This window comes from Brachyistius frenatus, unplaced genomic scaffold, assembly GCF_029030835.1.
Source record: "Brachyistius frenatus isolate BFR_SWC_R1_liver_20210118 unplaced genomic scaffold, ASM2903083v1 Contig_2, whole genome shotgun sequence".
NCBI classification, from domain to species: domain Eukaryota; kingdom Metazoa; phylum Chordata; class Actinopteri; family Embiotocidae; genus Brachyistius; species Brachyistius frenatus.
The window spans coordinates 11,515,921-11,535,938 of record NW_027210601.1 but is presented as its reverse complement, the minus strand read 5'-3'; the positions used below and the strand labels follow the sequence as shown (position 1 = coordinate 11,535,938).

General features: G+C 42.1%; 2 protein-coding genes across 3 annotated transcripts; both read right to left on the bottom strand.

Moving 5' to 3' along the window:
• Nucleotides 1–909: 909 nt before the first annotated feature.
• Nucleotides 910–5,933, bottom strand: pef1 (penta-EF-hand domain containing 1). Its single transcript, XM_069699084.1, has 5 exons — nucleotides 5,848–5,933; nucleotides 4,501–4,747; nucleotides 2,921–3,076; nucleotides 2,247–2,390; nucleotides 910–2,127 (listed from the first exon to the last, which is right to left on the bottom strand). The coding sequence occupies exons 1-5, from the start codon at nucleotides 5,866–5,868 to the stop codon at nucleotides 1,898–1,900; spliced, it is 798 nt and encodes a 265-aa protein (XP_069555185.1). The 5' UTR covers nucleotides 5,869–5,933; the 3' UTR covers nucleotides 910–1,897.
• A 1,342-nt stretch (nucleotides 5,934–7,275) lies between these two features.
• Nucleotides 7,276–14,941, bottom strand: gjb9b (gap junction protein beta 9b). Of its 2 annotated transcripts, none has more exons than XM_069699062.1 (3): nucleotides 14,860–14,941; nucleotides 10,383–10,861; nucleotides 7,276–8,149 (listed from the first exon to the last, which is right to left on the bottom strand). In XM_069699062.1, exons 2-3 carry the CDS (start codon nucleotides 10,770–10,772, stop codon nucleotides 7,718–7,720), a joined length of 822 nt encoding a protein of 273 aa, XP_069555163.1. In that variant the 5' UTR covers nucleotides 10,773–10,861; nucleotides 14,860–14,941; the 3' UTR covers nucleotides 7,276–7,717. The 2 variants fall into 2 exon arrangements, with proteins under 2 accessions (XP_069555163.1, XP_069555171.1); XM_069699070.1 differs by lacking the exon at nucleotides 14,860–14,941 and adding an exon at nucleotides 13,282–13,359.
• Between the last annotated feature and the right edge of the window lie 5,077 nt (nucleotides 14,942–20,018).

Here is a 20,018-nt window from a genome sequence, read left to right as displayed (position 1 = left end):
GGAATTTGAGGTCAAAGGTCACGAGTAGGAGACGAATTTCAACGAGCCTAACTTGTACTGGGATCAAAAATGTAAGTTATATACTTTAAGTGTTCTACCATTCTTTATAAAAAATATATATATATATTCAAGTCACGTTCACAGGAATGTGAGGAAATAAAATGTTCTATTATTAATAACAGTTCTATCGATCTGGTTGAATTTTCTTTTAAATTTTAAACATGCTCGAAGGCGTATGTCGAACAAGAGCGCCAATAAAAACAGATGAAGTGGTCAGAGTTGTCATGTTGACATTTAAGGTGTATTCACTGATTAACAACGTCAACACGAAGCCTCATTCTGATCTGCTACCATTTACCATATTAAAAGCGTTTCGTGTTAATACAAACCCAACACTTCCTGGATTTTTCTCAAATTAAAAACCCTCCAAAGTCTCAGCAGACAGGAACCCTTCATTTCTTAAGGCTTTAATTGCGAAACGTACAAGAGGGATGTGTTGCGACTAAAATCCGATAATACCACATCAAATCATTAAAAGTGATCTCATAAGTAATCCTGAACAACCTTTAAGGATAGCACGATTCTCTTGTTGACGTAATTCAAATATCTCGGCCTTATCACTGACTTGTATGTAAGCTTGCCTCCGGAGTGGTTACATCACCTGAGAAACGAGCCACAACAAAACAGTGCGAACGCCCACCAGAGCACAGCCGGGACTTCAACAAGTAGCAACAAGAACTGAATATAAACTAAAACCATAAACTGGTACAATCAGCCATATTTTCCGTCTGGACAGTATCTGGACAGCGAACTGATGCATTCACTCAATATTTACCCTTTAAAATCAAACCGAACTTTACTCGCAGTAAGCGCTTAGCGGTCATGTCAAGTCATGAAGTCAGTTATGAATATGAATACAAAATCCTTTATTTGCATTTGGCATTACAAACCATTTTGGCATGTTTCAATGATTTCAGAACATACAGTATACTTCAGTGGAGTGCTTTAATTACACACCCTTCATGTACTGGCCACACAAATGATGAAAATCCCATTTAATTGGGGTGAAAGTGGAAAACATAACGAGGCACGGTTTGAGCTCTCTTATCTGTCGGTCTTATGTCAGTTTGCTCGTGTTGGTTTACAAGAGAACAGTTCAGCAAAAGTCATTTTCTGGTACACTTATAATCACTTTACTTTAACATTCCACTTAATATGAGGGTAGAATAATTCTGGTGTAATAAAATGTTCCTCGACAGAGCAACATCCAACACCGTACCCAACCACTGCATGGAAATACCTTCTGGAAATGCTAACTCCTCCTGATGTTCACGAATTTAAAAAGCATTTCTAAAAGTTTTAATGGCACAGGGGCATGTTAGTGCAGCATTTGAGTAAATTCACAGCATGTAAACTTGCTATTTTTTCTGATTCTTCCGCTTCTGATCTGTTATCTCCTCCATTCAAGTCTACATACGGATTCAGTCTTTACACATGTAGTTCGTGGGATCTACATTGATACACATTTGATCTCCCGGATTTCAATTAAAATGCCGTCATCAAGGCATCTATGGCAAAACGGTGACTGTTTAAAGAAAGCTTATGGTGACTGATGCTATGAAGTCACTTCCTGTATCCCGCTGACCTCCTGGTAAAAGTAGACCAGTGAGAGCTTTACGACCTTTAAAACGGACTTCACTCGGGTGCGTGGTGTTAGGCTTCACCTATTTACAGCAACGAGCCATGAAATCATTACATACCGGCTGGTGCACTGCATACACAGCATCATGTGGGGGGCACTTACGGCAAAGCACTGAAGACGGAGCAAACTACGAGGTGAACATGGAATGATACTGTGCGTCCGCGGAGGAGGGCGATTCGTCAAGAGGAGCGAGGCTCACATCAGCCTGGTGATGGCGCCGGAGAGGAACTCCTCGTAGCTGAGGCGGACGTTGCCCGTCATGGTCGTGTCCCTCTCCCTGAACACCTGCGTCATGCTCTGCAGCTGCGTGCACACCTGGATGAAGCGGTCCAGCTGGACGCCCGGTCGCCCGCCTCGCAGGCTGAAGTGCTGCACCAGCGTCTCAGAGAACTGGGGGCTGAGGTTGTAGCCCATCTGAGCGAGGGCTGGGGGGAGAGATGTTTGGTCTTAATTATATCCCAAGAATGGTTTTACGACGGTCGCGTTTTATTTGCAAGCTATACACACATCCGGTATCTTTGACCCCACATGAAAACACGGGTACCTTGGTGTAGCTCCGAGCCGCTGATGCATCCTGAGCGGTCTCTGTCATATTGCTGAAACAACGCTCTCCACCGCTGCATGTAGTCCCACAGCGCTGAGAAGCCAAACAGGTCGATTCGACCTGTCCGCGTCTTGTCGAACATGTCTGACGGGAAATACACAACACAGCACACTCAGCCAAACTACACTCAAAAACAGTTTTCTTCTCGCTGTTCCGCGCTCTTTCCAAATAAAACACAAATGTGGAGTGTGGTTTTTCGGCATGTTTCCACCGGGCCCCGTCGTCCATCGAGTAACATTGTGGATCTTCTCCTGGTATTGTCTTAAAGCAGGCGGCAGGAGTCACGCGGTTCTCTTTATGGTAATAGAGGACATTAGTCACTGCTTGGCAAATGCAACAGGAATGTAGGGAGAGGACCGTAAGAGATTCCTGTTTACAAGTTTGGAAGACTCTGGGAGCGACTCAGCCTCTTTTCTTTCCTCTCACCATTCATTTTTTTTTTTCCCCCTCTAAAAAACATGCCCCTCCCTTTCGTTGTAGCCATTTAGGTTTGCCTAAAAGTATTTTACACTGTTACTCTGCTTCGAGAAACACCGTCAGAGCACTTTTAACCAATTCATCAACCGCCACACGCCCTGTTGAGCGTTTCGTTTAGCTGCAGCTGTGTGCCTTACTGATCATCATGAGGCAGGTCTCGTCATTAAAAGCGGTCCAGTTCGAGTTGACGAGCGCCTGCTTCAGCTCCTTCGGGTTGATGAATCCGCTGCGGTCGGTGTCAACAGTCTGGAACCACTGGTACGCCTCCGGGTTAACGCCGTGAGGGATGTTCGCTAAGAAAAAAGAAGAGGGATAATAAGATGATGGAGGAAGGAAAAGGCGGTCGGAGTGACTTTGAAGATGCCCATCACTAGAAAATTGTCTTCTCCACACGCTGCTTCCCACCTTTTTTTTTTTTTTCAGTCTATCTGAGCCAACTACTCTCATTTGTTCTCTTTATTAACCCCCCCCACCCCTCCCCCCTTATATTTCCTAGCGGTTATGATTTGACCAAAGCGCGCAGGCTTTGAGGAGTAACAAACATGTAAAAGGGGGAAAAAAAACCCCGAAATAATAGAAGAGAGAGGGAGAGGCAGTGAAGATTCTTGGTAGCGGCTGTCGCGTTCCAGCGCACCATCATTATTTATTTAGTGAGAGATGAAGAAACATTTGGACTGACTGTCAGCTGAGATTGTGCGAACTCTGTCAGGAAGAAAATTGATCATGAAAAATAATAGGTCTATGCTCGCGTCAGTCTTTTGCCTTTCGTGTTAAGAAGGCACCGATTTGGAAAACAGTGCAGTAAACTGTATAATGTCTGAAACACAGAATATACTCCATGTGCAATTGATATATCAAATATAATTCATATAACTGATCACATTTTACGAGTTTGAGTGGGAAAAAAATTCAATTGTGTGAGATTACACCGACAAAAACTATCAAATTGATTTGATTTATCTTCGGTACAGTTACAAAACCAGTTGGTATTCTGCTAAAGAATTACCTCCAACCTTAAGTATACATGCTCAGTGTCTCACGAGCAGCAGCTGTGGGAAAAAAAAAAAAAGAAGAGGTGAAGACAGGGGTCAAAGGTCAAGGAAAAGTAATCTCAGCCAGGGGGAGATGGTGTCGGGGCAAAAGGCCGTTTCCTAAATACGTGGTGGAAAAGAACAGGAGGGTTAGAAAGTATGGTGCGAGAAGAAGGGAGGAGGAGAGGGAGGGCTGATTGTCAGGAAAATGAGTGGGGAGGGACAGGTGACACTTCAGGCCAGACCCTGATGGATTCTGTCCCTGTGGGGAGTGATGGTAACATTCGGACTTAGGCTACTGGAAACAGAGTAGTCACACACACACACACACACACACACACACACACACACACACACACACACACACACACACACACACACACACACACAACACGAAACGCACTCTTTGCCCATCTGTCTCTTACTCTGTTTAGCCCTCACTCAGTATTAGCGGAGTCATCACTCCAGCCGTGTAATCCTGCTGAGGGGCACAAACTGAACCCTGTCTCTACATGACTGTCTGCGAACGTGAGTCATTTTCTATCCATCATCCAAGCAGAGAGCGAGGGAGGAAGAAAAACGAGAGGAGAGGCAGCGAAGAAGGGGAGCGAGAGCCCATCTGCAGTCTCCCCGTGTGCCGACTCCCACAGACGCTGACACAGCTCCATTCTCCGCCCGTCAATTACCTGCAGGAGCGTGGTGTCCATTAGGTCCTCCGTAAGGTTGGCCCCCGTAACCTCCATAATGCCCACCAGGAGCACCACCTGATCCAGGCCCGTAATGCCCTCCGTGACTCGGGACTCCATAACTGCCGTAGGGACCTACCGCTGGACCTGCAGCACCTCCGTAAGGAGCTGAGGGTTGAGGCCCGTAGGGACCCCTGCCTCCACCGTACGGAGAACCCGACGGCGGGTTGCCTCCTCCTGGATATCCCTACAAGAGACAAGACATGGACAGGGTTCACCGACACCGTGTGATGAATACAAACCATAAAAAAAAGACACCATACATCAACAGCTACAAGTAGTACATTGTGAGTACCGCAGACACACAAGCCACTTCAAGTATAAAAGCACAAAGACCATTAACTCCAATTCTGTACTCGAGTTGAGTTTTGGCACTTTGCAGGAGTATTTACATTTCCTGCTACTTTGTGCCATTTCAGAGGCAAACGCACTTCCTCGTTTACTGTACCTGACAGAAATTAGACTGCAGGTTAAGATTTTTTTAAAAATACAGGACAGTGTTATCAAATACACAAAACATTATACATATGAAGCTGTCCAGGACACAATGTCGTATGACTTAAATAATTACTGAATTAATGGATTAGAAAAACAATTTTCAGCTTTTCTGTAGAATTTAGGGAAAAATAACACAGCATAGTGTGTAAATATCTTATTTGCATATATTTCGTATGTCAATATTTACACACCGACACCATTACATTTAAAAAAAAATCATATATATATATATATAAATGTGTCAGGTGAATGCAAAATGTATGAGTGACTTGTATTGCACTGTTGGTCAGTGTTTTTCATACGGCTTTGTCTAAACTAATTAATAGCATGAATAATCAGCTGATTGATGAACAATAATCATTATTATTCATTAATCAGGTCGACGTTAGAGCAGGCCTGCAAACTTAGCAAAATCAGCTCCATCCTATCCGGATAAAGACAGTTCAAAGCTTTTAGCTCTTGCTGCCATATCACGTCTGCACGTAATAACAGTCACTACAAGTCGGAGTGGATTGTCTTTGGCGCTGCTGCAGTCTCTTGACTTGACAAGAATAAGTAAAATAATGTGATTAGCCTCCCGGATCCATCAGGAAAGAGCCTCCGACGCTTTGCTAACCTTAGCGAACAAATGAATGGCTCAACGTTACATGACATTCACCATTAGTTACGTCATATCAAACCAATGAAACAGATCACGTGCGTACTCAACGATGTTAACATGTAATTCAAATGTACAGAAACATAAACTTCCCCCCCGTTCCCCCCCCAAAAAAAGCCAGTTTTCGGTACCTGTCCGTAGTGGAAACTCATGTTTTGAAAGACTTTTACTTCCTACAAGCAAAAGCATCCGTAAAGGCGGACCCAGCGCTGTCCCGTTCAGTTTAGCTATTGGTGCGTTTCCCTGTCTGTCAAAACCGCACCCGTCTTCCCTGCTCCTGATTGGTTGACAGAGTGGAAAAGAGATGACGGCGGAACAAGTGAGGAAGAACAATGCTTGTCACTCTCGTGGAGAATAAAGCAAATACTTCGTAAATGAATCACTTATTGTGTCATCCAGTGACAAATACAGGGACTCTTAGAGGCAGTTGTGGTAAGTAACAAGGTACGTTTACCACTGCAGCCTACTGTACTTAAGGAGCCTACAATTTTGATGTACTCTTACTTTGCTTGTGTTTTTCCATTTAGAGGGAAATATTATAACGTCTCGTCCACTTCAATTATTTGACAGCTTCAGTTACTGGTAAGATGAAGATTTGACATAATGGATGGTACAACAACTCATTGTTAAAAAGTATTTAAAATCTCTACCGATCAGTGATTCCCCCCTCCCCCTCCAAACTTCTTGCATGATTTCATTTATATAGATCTACATGTTTAAATAATCAAGATTAGAGAAAAAGCCCAAAAGCTGAAAATAGATTTGTGTATCAGAACTTGGTTTTTTTTCTTCCATCCTCTCCCGCTGATCACCTGACAACCCCTCAAATATATCTGCTGTCCCTGAATATAAAACTGTACATAAAGTAGTTCAAACCAGCTCCACCTGCAGCAGCTACAACAGTAACATGCTGCTGACACACTGATACTTCACTATTGATCATCTAATGATGTCATATGAATAATATATACCACTCAGACGGAAGAAAACAGAGCTTTTCCTTTTTTAATGTGAGTTTAGTGGGCTTTTCATTAAGGACTTTTACTTATTTACTTTACTTACTTTTACTTATAGTTGTTTTTTGTTCTCTATATTGGTACTTTCCACTGTATTGGTACTTTTACTAAAGAACAGGATCTTCTTCTGCCACTGCTTACAGGATTGGAATGTTTTTCAAAATGAACAAAAACACTCACACACACTTAAGTATTGAAACAATGAAATAATTTTATAGGTCACAACAATAAATACAAAATGTAAAACTAAAATATGTTATTTACAATCTTTACTCCTTTTAAAAAAAATATCCTTGTTTGTGGGTATAAAACCAATTTACACATATTTTTTTAGTAGCATGAATTACTTCACACGTATATCTTTATTAAGCAATTCTGACTTAATAGTGGGAGAACACTACATACCAATGGAAGTCTCTCATGAACATAAAGAGCATTTGTATCATTTGCCATGATATGTATCACATCCATCCATACATACATATCCAAGAACAAAACCCCTCCAGTGAGTCCTGCTATGACTAAAAGAAGTGCTCTGCTTTATCTTGTTTTATTCATTAGGGGGCAGTGTGTATGTTCAGGAACAAGGGTTCACTCTCTACATCACTTGTTTTTTTATACTACTTTTATAGTTTTAATTTACAAAGTACCTTTTCTAACAGCACAAATTTATGCTATTTTTGAAATTATGAGATTACTGACCACCGGTACATACAAAAAACTCCACATCATTCAAAAAAAAATACTCAAAACCCCCTAACTTCCTTTGTAATCCTCCATTTTCAGGAGATAATTTGCATTTACAAGGTGTGCGTTCCAGCAGAATGTCATTTAACCTGATAATATTTATAAATCTCTGTCTCGTAAATCCCTGAAGCGACGGGCATCTCTTTGGTGTTGAGCAGCAATTCTCCATGCAGTCTGACACATGCATATGTGTACAGTGGCACCGTCAGTTCTTTGCTTGGTTCTGCTATTCTGTACATTATTTTTTCTTAGATGGCACCCGCTCAGTCTTGATGTTACTGAGGTTCTGGATGGATACTGTGGATGCTTCCACTCTGATTGACGATTTGGACATGAACTCTGACCTGGGCGCTACCAGCAGCGTCATCTCATGGTTCTCTGCGAACACCCGCCTCTTTCCCTCCGTCTTACGCATGATGAGCTTCTTGATGCGTTTGCAGATGAGGTAAACCATCTCACAGATGCACATGAGGATGCAGACGGCAGACGAAACCACCATAAAGATGGTGAAGATCTTTTTCTCTGTGGGACGGGATATGTAGCAGTCCACCGTGTTGGGACACGGCTCCAGGGAGCACTTGGACAAGCGGGGCATGTCGTATCCTTCATAGATGTGGTACAGGAGGTAGAGGAAGCCAGCATCAAAGCTTGCCTTGAAAATCAGGCTCACCTATGGAAATATAAATAAGGGTTACATTTCTTAGTCCCTACTGCTCTGTTTGATAATTTGATGAAAGATGAATTTTAGAAGTCAGATTATTGACTTAATGTGGGCTCTTTAATAAAAAAACATTGAATCATTGCAAGGTCATACCTCAATCCGCTTCAGTCCAATCTGGAGGGATGGTGAAACTCATTCCACACTAAATATGTTTAAATTTCTAACCATATCCAACTTCAGTTTGGTCATGACCACAGCACTGCTGGATTTTAGCTGCGCACGGTCCTGCGAGGTGCCTACAGTTCTCAGCAGGCAGGCACAACTCGGCATGACACGTCAACTTTGCTCGTGTTTTAAATGCATCAGCTTCATGAATTTGATACTGAACACAAAAGTTTAGTATCCAACAGGCAAAGCAAGTTCAGTCTTTTGTCCTCTTTTATTTAATAGAGATGGCAGTAATGCCTGAGAAAAATGCGTCAGAATAGCTGTCATTTAGAAATGAGATTGTACAGTGCATCCGGAAAGTATTCACAGCGCTTCACTTTTTCCACATTTTGTTATATTACAGCCTTATTCCAAAATGGATTAAATTCATTTTTTCCCTCAAAATTCTACACACAATACCCCATAATGACAAATTGAAATATATTTTTTTGAAAATTTTGCAAATCTATTAAAAATCAAAAACGAAAAAAATCACATGTACATAAGTATTCACAACCTTTGCCATTACACTCAAAATTGAGCTCAGGTGCATCCTGTTTCCACTGATCATCCTTGAGATGTTTCTACAACTTGATTGGAGTCCACCTGTGGTAAATTCAGTTGATTGGACATGATTTGGAAAGACATACACCGTCTATATAAGGTCCCACAGTTGACAGTGCATGTCAGAGCACAAACCAAGCCATGAAGTCCAAAGAATTGTCTGTAGACCTCAGAGACAGGATTGTATCGAGGCACAGATCTGGGGAAGGGTACAGAAGAATTTCTGCAGCATTGAATGTCCCAATGAGCACAGTGGCCTCCATCATCTGTAAATGGAAGAAGTTTGGAACCACCAGGACTCTTCCTAGAGTCGGCCGCCCGGCCAAACTGAGCAATCGGGGGAGAAGGGCCTTAGTCAGGGAGGTGACCAAGAACCCGATGGTCACTCTGACAGAGCTCCAACGTTGCTCTGTGAAGAGAGGAGAACCTTCCAGAAGGACAACCATCTCTGCAGCACTCCACCAAGCAGGCCTGTATGGTAGAGTGGCCAGATGGAAGCCACTCCTCAGTAAAAGGCACATGACAGCCCACCTGGAGTTTACCAAAAGGCACCTGAAGGACTGTCAGACCATGAAAAACTAAATTCTCTGGTCTGATGAAACAAAGATTGAACTCTTTGGCCTGAATGGCAAGCGTCATGTTTGGAGGAAACCAGGCACCGCTCATCACCTGGCCAATACCATCTCTACGGTGAAGCATGGTGGTGGCAGCATCATGCTGTGGGGATGTTTTTCAGCGGCAGGAACTGGGAGACTAGTCAGGATGGAGGGAAAGATGAATGCAGCAATGTACAAAGACATCATTGATGAAAACCTGCTCCAGAGCGCTCTGGACCTCAGACTGGGGCGAAGGTTCATCTTCCAACAGGACAACGACCCGAAGCACACAGCCAAGATAACAAAGGAATGGCTTCGGGACAACTCTGTGAATGTCTTTGAGAGGCCCAGCCAGAGCCCAGACTTGAACCCGATTGAACATCTCTGGAGAGATCTGAAAATGTCTGTGCACCGACGCTCCCCATCCAACCTGATGGAGCTTGAGAGGTCCTGCAAAGAAGAATGGGAGAAACTGCCCAAAAATAGGTGCCAAGCTTGTAGCATCATACTCAAAAAGACTTGAGGCTGTAATTTCTGCCAAAGGTGCTTCAACAAAGTATTGAGCAAAGGCTGTGAAAACTTATGTACGTGTTATATTTTCGTTCTTTATTTTTAATAGATTTTCAAAAATTTTAAACAAACTATTTTCACTTTGTCATTATGGGATATTGTGTGTAGAATATTGAGGAAAAAATGAATTTAATCCATTTTGGAATAAGGCTGTAACATAACAAAATGTGTAAAAAGTGAAGCGCTGTGAATACTTTCCGGATGCACTGTATAAGGGCTTTAATCGAGATTGCAATTTCAATGCAATTAATTGTGCGGCCCTAGCATAGAGCAAGGCCAGAAATAAACGTTCCCTTAGTTCTTACCAGGTATGTCCACCACAGCCCCCCACGTTTCTTCCCGGGGTTGGCATACAGATGTGCACCCTTGTGGGAGGTAGTGTACTTCATGTCCTTGTTCTCCCTATACTTGACGTGCCCGACGACCATTAGAGAAGGACAGGTGACGAAGATGAGCTGCATGGCCCACAGGCGGATGTGTGAGATGGGGAAGATGTGGTCGTAGCACACGTTGGTGCAGCCCGGCTGAGCGGTGTTACAGATAAAGTCTTTGCTATCGTCACCCCACACGCGCTGAGCGGCCACCACAAACACCATCACCCGGAAGACGAAGACCATCGAGAGCCAGACCCGACCAAACACGGTGGAGTACTTGTTGACCCCACTGAGGAGCGCCTCCAGAGCAGACCAGTTCATGACTGCTGCTTTAGAGGTGGAGGAGGCTGAGGGGGATGAAAGAGCTCCTTAAGAGACCAGGTAGGATGAATCCACTGGAAGATCTGGGCCTGAGCAAGGGGAAAAAAACAGAGTAGATCAGAAAAAGGAAAGCAGTTCACGTATTTGAAAGTTGTAATCTCTTTCCAATTAATAAATTAAGTGCCCATATTTCCATATTCACTTTCATATTATAAAGAAACACAGTTTAAAGATGGTTGAAATGCTTAGCAGAGACAGATTTTTAAAAAGAGTCGCTAAAACAGTTGCAGCAAAGAGACTGAAGTATTGACTTTTATTCCCCCAAATCCTATATCATAAATTGCAATAATCAAAGTAAATTGCCAACCTGATATTATGCTAGAGCATGTAATACACCTGTCAGTCCACTAGATGATACCTTGTCAGTCTCTCATTTTGCCTGACCTAAGTGTGATAAGTAAGATGCCTTAGGTTTCGGCACCAAAACTACTTGGTTAGGGTTCGGAAAAGATCATGATAATCCAGCTCTCCACATTCAAGAAATCCACATTGAGTTTTGCTTTCTCGTGGACTCAAACACCAGTAATTGTTCTGTTTATGGTCAATCCAACCACTCCTGGCCTCCTTGCTATATCACTGTACATGACCTCCAACCCTGGTCATACATTTCTGTACTTTTCACACCTATGACTTCTTAGACAACTGCAATATGAGGAGTCACAAAGACATGCTGCCCTTTAGTGGATTGGTGGGTTTATTACACGATTTGCCTTTATACTGGGATGTTATTTGATTTATCCAAATCAGTTTTGTGTTCTGGGTAACTGTAGATACTTAGGTACATAAAATGAAGTGAAAACATTTAATTTAATGCGGTATTGTTAAATTCTACATTTAAAGTTCAATGGATTTCAGTATTTTATGCATTTAGATCAGTAACACTGTCAGTAATACGAAAAGCACTTTTCTATTGTGTTATTCCCAACCCTGAAAAGCTGGATAAACAATCACAAGCAAAAAAAAGAAAAAAGATCAGCTGTGTGGAATCAAAACGAACAAGCATCATTTTCATAAATATATCCCCTATCATAAGCCTGTCTGCTGTACCACAGAGCTACTTTTACAATGCTGACTCATTATATACCAATGAGTGAGTCATCATCAGAGCCTCCCAATGCTGAAAAGACAAAACCAATACCCGCGACTCTATTAGTCAGCTATTTGAACAGTGGCAGAACAGCCAGCCACAGTCATCTTTGTAATCCCAAATGCCTATTGCAGTCTTGGTTCTTCAAAGGACTGTTAAGGGAGAGCATTTCATTTGTGGAGGCTGAGCATGACAGTACCACGGGACAAGAGAACGGGAATTTGTAGTTCAAATAAGGACCATGGTTATTTAATGGTCTGATTGCATGGAGAGTCTAAAGATGTAGCTGTTATGGATCACCCACACAGTTTTGAACATTTTAAAGCTTTGAAATCCATTTTTGATTTTGTTATGTAAAGGCAGACATAAGGAGGGTCTGCTATGCTACATGAGGGTTAGGATTTTGTAAGGATTTCTTTTCAACCGGAGAAAAAGAAAACCTTCTCTTTTACATTTACATCTCATTTCTGATGAATGCTCACAGCCTGACAGGGGGCAAGTTGGATAACAGCCTCGCTGTCCACTGTTCCATTTCAATTCTGTCTCGTCTAATCCGGAGTATTTGAATTCAGAAACACTTTCCTTCAGAATTTTAGCATCACTGTAAACGTATTGAGCTGTCAAATCAGTTGCTATTTTCTTTCTCATCCAGCAATCCTGACTATAAAATTACACGGCATAAAAATACTTCACTCGATGAAGACTTTCAGATTCCCAACATAGACTATTGAAAGCCAGACACGGTCAATCACTGCTGATGTTACCTATACTTTACCTCTCCTTCTAAATGGATAACACTACCATTGTCAAATAGTCTTCCAGTTTCAGAACATCTGAGTTCCAGATGTTCTGAAGTTTTACTTATCAAACAAACTGTGAGGATGATTCTTATTGTGAATCTTCAGGCATGCCATTTTTTGTTTTACTGAAGTTTGGTGAGTTCACAAACACACTTGCCCTGACACAAATCTAAAGTATATTTCATTTCTTTTTAAAAACATGTACAGAACATGTGATGGCTTTCCTTCTTCCCAACCTGAAGCACCAGGAGCCAGGAGCCAGGGTTAGGAAAAGATCATGGTTTGGGTTAACATAAGTCATTTTATGTAAGTAATAGATGTACCGCCACCTTAGTTACGTAACTTACTGATGTTACTTAAAAGAAATCCATGTTTTACTTTCTCACTGACTCGATCACCAGTCATGTGGGTGGAAGTCCTGTGTTTCTATCAACTTGCCACCCCCGACTTTGTCCTTGCCAGAGCTTTAGCTGTGTATTCCCATACCCATACTACCATACTGTTTAGTATGCCCGAAAAAGATTTAATACAAAGTATGTGAAATGCATTGTGCCATAAATACCAGGATGTCCTACTGCATCTTGTTGTGTTTAGCAGTATGGAGGCCAGAATGCTTCTCCAGCTGTTCTGACCCACAATCCTCTGCCAAGTGGAAGATAGGTCACATTGAGCCGAGGGAGTTGGTATAGCAAATGCTCCACCCGATTACAATATGCTGAAAAAGAAAAACTGAAGCAGCAGCAGCAGCAGCATTTAAAGGATGTATACTAGTTCTAACTCGCATCCTTTGTCTATTTACTTCAAATGTCCAGAGGAGGACAGGGGGTGATATGACCAAAGGGGTCAAAGCTCAAGGGGCACTTTTATGACAAGTAGTATGTCCCAATTGTATGCATACTAAATGCAATAGTACATACTTTGTTAGGGTAGCTGCTGTACGTACAAAAAGTAAAAGAAAAAGTATGCTATTTGGAACATAGCTTAGCCGCCTTTGTATTTTGTCCCTTGACCTCAGTAACATGACTTCCTGATAATGGTCATACAACAAACATGACATGAACACAGTACCCTGTAGTGGACTGACAGGTGTATATTTGTTTATATGTATTTTGCATTATTACACACTATAGTGTGATGCTTGTCTGTAATTTCATTCCAAATGCACGCTCAAACACGTACACAAACTCTGAGGTCACATTCAGCCCAGATAGGGGGGAAAACCTCAGAGACAACAGTATATCTTGTCTGAAGGAGATGGCGAAGCACGACCACAATTTGTTTTCCCATTTGCTCCAGATTGCAATGTTGCCTCTCCTCCCGTCACCAGCCGGCCTCGTCTATCTTTTTGCTGTCGGTTTGTCTTTCTCTCTGTTGTGACAGAGCAGACATATCAGGTTTTCTCAGGTGTCTATAATGCATTTGATACCAATATTCTGACTCACTGTGATGCAAATATGGCTCCAGTGTACGCTCCTCGCTCTATTAAGAGTTGTACAGAGAGTGGGATAAATCAACAACCATAACCATTTTTATGCTGTGTGAGGCATTAGGCCAACATACCAACATAATTTGGCGTTAGAAAAAGTCCCTTTATACATAATCACCTCGTCTGATACAGTGATAGATCCTTGACTGTGACTTGCTCTACAGGTTGCGCTTGTTGCAAATACTTTTCTTCCTGCTAACAAGGTGGGGCTGAAGTTCTCTTATGTGGCTTTTCTTTTCTTTCTTCATCCCAGCTCTGCTTTTCTTAGATTTTCTGTCATTCGCACACCTTTTTACCTTCAACCCTGACTTTTCTTCCATTTCTCAAGGTAACATGAATCAGCCTGGAGGAGTAAAGCACAAGCAATCTGTGTATAGTTTTGTTCACAGTGCTTCCAGTTATCTGTCTTCACAAATCTTCTGTAATATGTGACATTATCCACCCTGGTTGTATGATAGAAAAGGAACAGAATGAACAATATTTTTGCCCTCTTATCACCCCTTTTTCTAAAACTACCTTCATTCCCTCTTATATTCTTTCTTACGTTCATCTGAAGTGAAAGTGAAATTTTGAAATTCATCTACATTTTGTCACATTTTTTTTTACAAATCCATTCTGGACAATATAAATATAGACAAATATAAAGCACCTTACCTTAGACCCTTTCCTGAATGGGAAGTGAGTGTCGTGTGTCAGCTGCTCTTGCGTCAATGCTAACTGGCTTGGTCTCACCTGGATGTTTTGGCTCTGAGGTGTGTACTTGCTTGAAGAGTGGAAGAACGGGAAAATGGGTGGAGTATCGCAAACAGACAGTTGCATGCTCTCGCCTATTGACCATTCCAATCTGTGATTGTTGGGCATGAAAGGTCTTGCCTCATGGTGTTTTTAAGGAAGTTAAAGAGGGAGAACGTCAGAAATGAAAGAATGCGACAAACATGGACATGGGAACGGGAAGTGATGATAGAGTGATTTGATGATAGTTAAACTAAAGACATTCAGAAGGAAAGGAAAGCAATAGGCAGGTGGATAACCACACATATGTATAGTTTTGTGTATGAAACTGATGCAAATCAGCACGTTAGGATGCAAAATCTAATTTGTGCACCACTGTGAGCACTGAGTCTGCGCAGATTTCAGATATTTAATCTTTAGATCTCACTTAGTGTCTACTTCATCAAGTGCTGCCCTACCACTTTGCACTGTGCTGGTTGTAGATGCACCAAAAGAAAAAGTGTGGATTTCAGGCTTTCCAACTCAAAATGAAAGTGAGACAAATATCTAAACATTAGTTTGAAATAGAAAGTGAAAGAAAACATTGGGGAAATTACAGTTAACGAAAGTATTCCGCTTATAGGCCTATTCATGTAAATGCACACCAAAAAAAAAAATCCCCTATGACATCATACTCAAATACCATAAAGAATCACGTTTCTTTCTTCTCAGTACGCACCGCATAATCAAAATGAGCACCTTGAATTGCAGCTAATTCCTACATCAAATCATATAATAAATGGGTCTTCATGTCAAACAATCCCACACATTTGTATCAATAATTGCTTTCTATTGTTTGTTATCTCTTCTTTAGTTTCCAAGTGATGTGCTGACACTGTGCATGCCATGACTGCAACAAATAAGTGGAAGTAATTAAGCTCATAAAGTTAAAGATGCCCTCAAATAAGCTGAAAACTTTTTACAGTGCAGTGTTGTTACTATGTGAGCAAGAGAGTGAGAGACAAAGGAAAATCATTACCGCAGGGTAATTACTAAGTTCAATTAGGGTGTGGCAGAGTAATGTAATAATACCAGTCAGTCCTTTTATAAAAATGTGAGAATTTACTTTGCTCAAAATAGCCTGCAGAAGGCTGAATTCTGCAATGAATATTATCTCGCTGTGAGAGGACGCACACAGCAGGAAGATCAGACGGAGAGAAAGATGAATGCTTTTCAACAAAGAATATGTTATGCCGTCTGACGGCCTCTAGAGAATGCTGATGCTCCACCGTTTTATTACACTTTTTTTTTCCTGTTAAGCAGAGGGGCGAGGAGTGCGAAATAGAGAGGGACGCGAGAGATGTTAAGCAGACAGAGAATTTCATCTCCGCTATTAAAACTATAAGCAGCCACATGATCTGTGAGCGAGAAAGAGGCAGCAGGGATCTAAGAAAAGCCACAGAGCCGGTGCTGTCTAAAAACTAGCCATCCTGTGAGTTAATTGTGCTGACCTATAGATTTAATATTCAAAACACAAGCCGCTTTTTACTGAAACTGCACTGAGCTCTATGATCACTTTTTCATTAACGTTTTTGCCACTTAGCCGCCAACACAGAGTATGCATGCGGATGCTCAGCCAATCAGAGTGAGCCTATTTAACTCACATGGCTCTGCACTAAATGAGGTGGGAGCGATGTTCTCGTCCACTTTAAGTAGCCTTGAATGAACATTAATGTGAACACGTCTGACAGGTGAACGTGTGAGTTCTGGCTGATTCATGGCTGCTCGCAGCGATGCCACAGCACCCCGAGCTCATTTTTACACCTGGTTTGTTTGGTTGGTTGAGTGGGATTGTTCCACATCCCTCTGACCCCGCTGGTCTGCTATCGCTATCATGTGTTGGTATGTTTGTGTGAATTTTTCATCATCATATTGCAGGTTGGTTACCACCATTGCCAGGAAATGAGGTTTTGTTGCCTGTAACAAAAAAACTCCACGAAACAAAATGTATCTTCACATCATATTGGATTGAATGTTAATAAGTCCTCATTTGTCTCTTGTGTATTTTTTTTCTTGTCTCATTTTTTGCGAGTAACGCAGGGATGCTACTAATGATGACTAGTGCACGTGCATTTTCTACCAGCCGGTGTAGAGATTGCACACAAACCTTATTAAAATACAATAGCAACAGCTCCCTCACCAACTTGCTCAGGTTAATCTGAAAACTTGGGTGTCTTCGTGAGCACCGACCTGGTGCACTGTCAGTTTACAAAATCTGTCACAGCTTTTGGTCTTTCTGCCTCTCGGTTATTCGATTTGCATGTTATGACACTTACCTCACCCACCGGAGGTCCCCCCGGTCTCATTCCCTCTCCTTGGCCAGTCTCCTATCTGCCACGCCCACCTCACCTGCTCCCAGTTCCTCAATCTGTCCTACATACAACCACTCTGCAATCAACCCACACAGTATATTTTAACCCTGTCTGCTATAACTAGCTGCTGAATAATAAGTCTTTGGTGCATGGAGCTTAACCTTAGTTTCCTGGAGGTCTGTTTTTGTTCGCATTTTGTCAGCTTGTACTCCTACCTACATGTTCACCTGCGTAGACTGTGTATTTTCCTACAAATCCATCCATCCGTTATCTATCTATCTATTTACATATCAAGGTGGTGCTTGAACACCACGGGAAAACCCACGGGCACCCACATGCAAACTCCACACAGAAAGTCCCCAGCCGACCATCACGTTCAAACAAAGAACCCTTTCTTGCTGTGAGGCGACGGTGTCCCATCCTACAAATCATTGTAAATGAAGTTCTTCTATCCTGGAGTGTGTTGTGTGTTTGGATCCTTTCCCTCGCTGAACTCCATGTCAATTTTTGGGGAAACTGCTTCCAGATTTGGATTAAAATAACCCAAAGCTGTGATCCACAAAAATTAACCTTATATAAAAGACCCAACATGTCCCAAAACAGATGAATAAACAGGATAAACAAATAAGGTAGCAACAATAATCACGGCTGATCAAACCTTCCGAAACTGTACAAAAATGTTCCCGTCACCCCTGATGGATCACAGGTATGCGACGTATCATGGTAAATACTGTCTTCAAATTTAACTCGTGAGCTCGTGGTTATGACATTGGAAGCTGTGTGCACGGTATGCTTTGTGTTCAAGTGGCGGCATCGTGAGAATGGTGCTGCTGGGCAACATGGTTGCCACAGAGGCAAACAATTTAGCAAGCTAGCAGGCAGGTTGCATAATACATAGAGAGAGAGAGACGAGGCCGTTGGAAACATTACCACTTTCCTCAGACATATTATTAAACAACGAAGAAAAGCTCTTTACTGCTAAAATACAATATAATAACTTGCCATTCAACATCAAATCAACTTCCATGGCTTCCTCCATTTCTTTAAACAGCTGCAAACATGTCACATCTTGTGAACTGTTAGCTTTCAGAAAAATCGGAGGGCATTGATTAACACAAGAGGGGGAAAACATGACCACTTTTGGAGGCAGCAAAAGTCGCAGAGCCTCCTTAAACTCAGACTCAACAGGCGCTCCATTTTTATAGTATGCGTCTCCATGAATGTGGCCATGCATTCCATGTACCGCATGCCAGTGTACAGTGTGAGGGAGACATGAGCAATGCAATAACTCCTTATGTGGAGGAAGGTAGAGGATGTCTGGCTGATTCATTCTTCAAATGAACTCTTAACAAAATCAGCTCACACTGTCAACACTTTCACTTTATTGAATATCTGTTTCTGCTTAGTGGGTAATGGCTTTCTTGGACCCATTACCCACTATCTAACAAACATGTGCAAAGAAGCATTTTCATTCAGAAATTCTAAAAGTTTTGAAGCAGGATTGCAGATTTTGCCTGGAAGGGATGTGATTCAGATCTTTTTTTATTAGAATATATCTGGAGGAGATTGAGGAGACACAAGCTGCTCACTCCTGTGAGTCAGCAGGGCAGTGACAACAATTTCAGAGAGGTCTGTCTAAAAATGTAGGTTCACAAGTGTTCTGACGGACTGAGGAAGGGAAAAGCAACTCCCACTGAGGGGTAGAGGAATATATCACTGGATGTTTTCTTCCTAAACACCCAGTAGAACACACTTTTAGGTGAGCGTGGCTAAAAAGAAACCTTTCCCCCCAACTCCTCATGAAAGTGCAGACGTTGTAGAAATGGGAGAACTCAGCCAAATGAGCAAATCACTGGATCGACACCTCTTTCCCCACACTGCTTGTGGAACGCACCGTTTAGCCGTGTATCTTGAAATGGTGGATAACACCCCTGCAGCTCGGACAATCTGCACAATGTCTGCTGGCAACCCTAGATGCAGAGAGGAGTCCTTGCTGCTCCTGTCTTTTTATAGGACTGAGCTCCAAAAGATTAAGTCGGCTCAGAATGATTGGCTGAGCATGTGTGTGCATATTCTCATAATGGTGAAGCCACCAAATGAGTGGCAAAGCCCAATTAGAAATGTGTGAAATAAAACAAGTTAATTATCTGCACGGGGAATTGGAGAAAACAAGAGCTTTACATTTGGTAACTGAAGCATGTTGCCATTTTTTGAGACATGCAATAATCAAAACCGCTCAGACTGCTGGCTTCTGTCTCAAAACAAACCATAAAGATTGAAGTGAAGGCAAAGGTTGAAAAAGGGTTTGCGGAAAATATGGTACTATTTGAGATGGACTGTAAACAAAGATGAATTGAAGCTGGCAATTTTTTAACACTGGTTTTACCTTTTATGTATTTACACAAAACTATCACTATTTGATGTACTGATGTCAACAGATGCTGCACATAGCTTTTAGCATAGTCAGGTCTGAACTATAGTTTAGTTCAACCATCCAAACAATGCTGGATCTGCCACCAGATATCCTGTCTAGTCAAATGCCTTGTCTCTCTGATCATCGTCAACAAACCACCCTCCCACAATGCACCCCTCTACTTTCTCCTGTTTCCATTCTGCTCCCCCACCACCCACCCTTTTCCCAGAGACTTGTCCCATTACTGTCACAGTCATTGCTTCAGCTTGGGTCATTCCCCAATGTGTCATAGCCGCTGACACCATGCCGGCCCCCCT

Coding starts and splice junctions, on each gene's coding strand:
- pef1 (XM_069699084.1), bottom strand. CDS start 5,868: ATGAGTTTCCACTACGGACAG. Junction 4,748..5,847: donor TGAGTTTCCACTACGGACAG/GTACCGAAAACT, acceptor TGTCTCTTGTAG/GGATATCCAGGAGGAGGCAA. Junction 2,391..2,920: donor GACCTGCCTCATGATGATCA/GTAAGGCACACA, acceptor ATTTCCCGTCAG/ACATGTTCGACAAGACGCGG.
- gjb9b (XM_069699062.1), bottom strand. CDS start 10,772: ATGAACTGGTCTGCTCTGGAGGCGCTCCTCAGTGGGGTCAACAAGTAC. Junction 8,150..10,382: donor GGCTGTGGTGGACATACCTG/GTAAGAACTAAG, acceptor ATATTTCCATAG/GTGAGCCTGATTTTCAAGGC.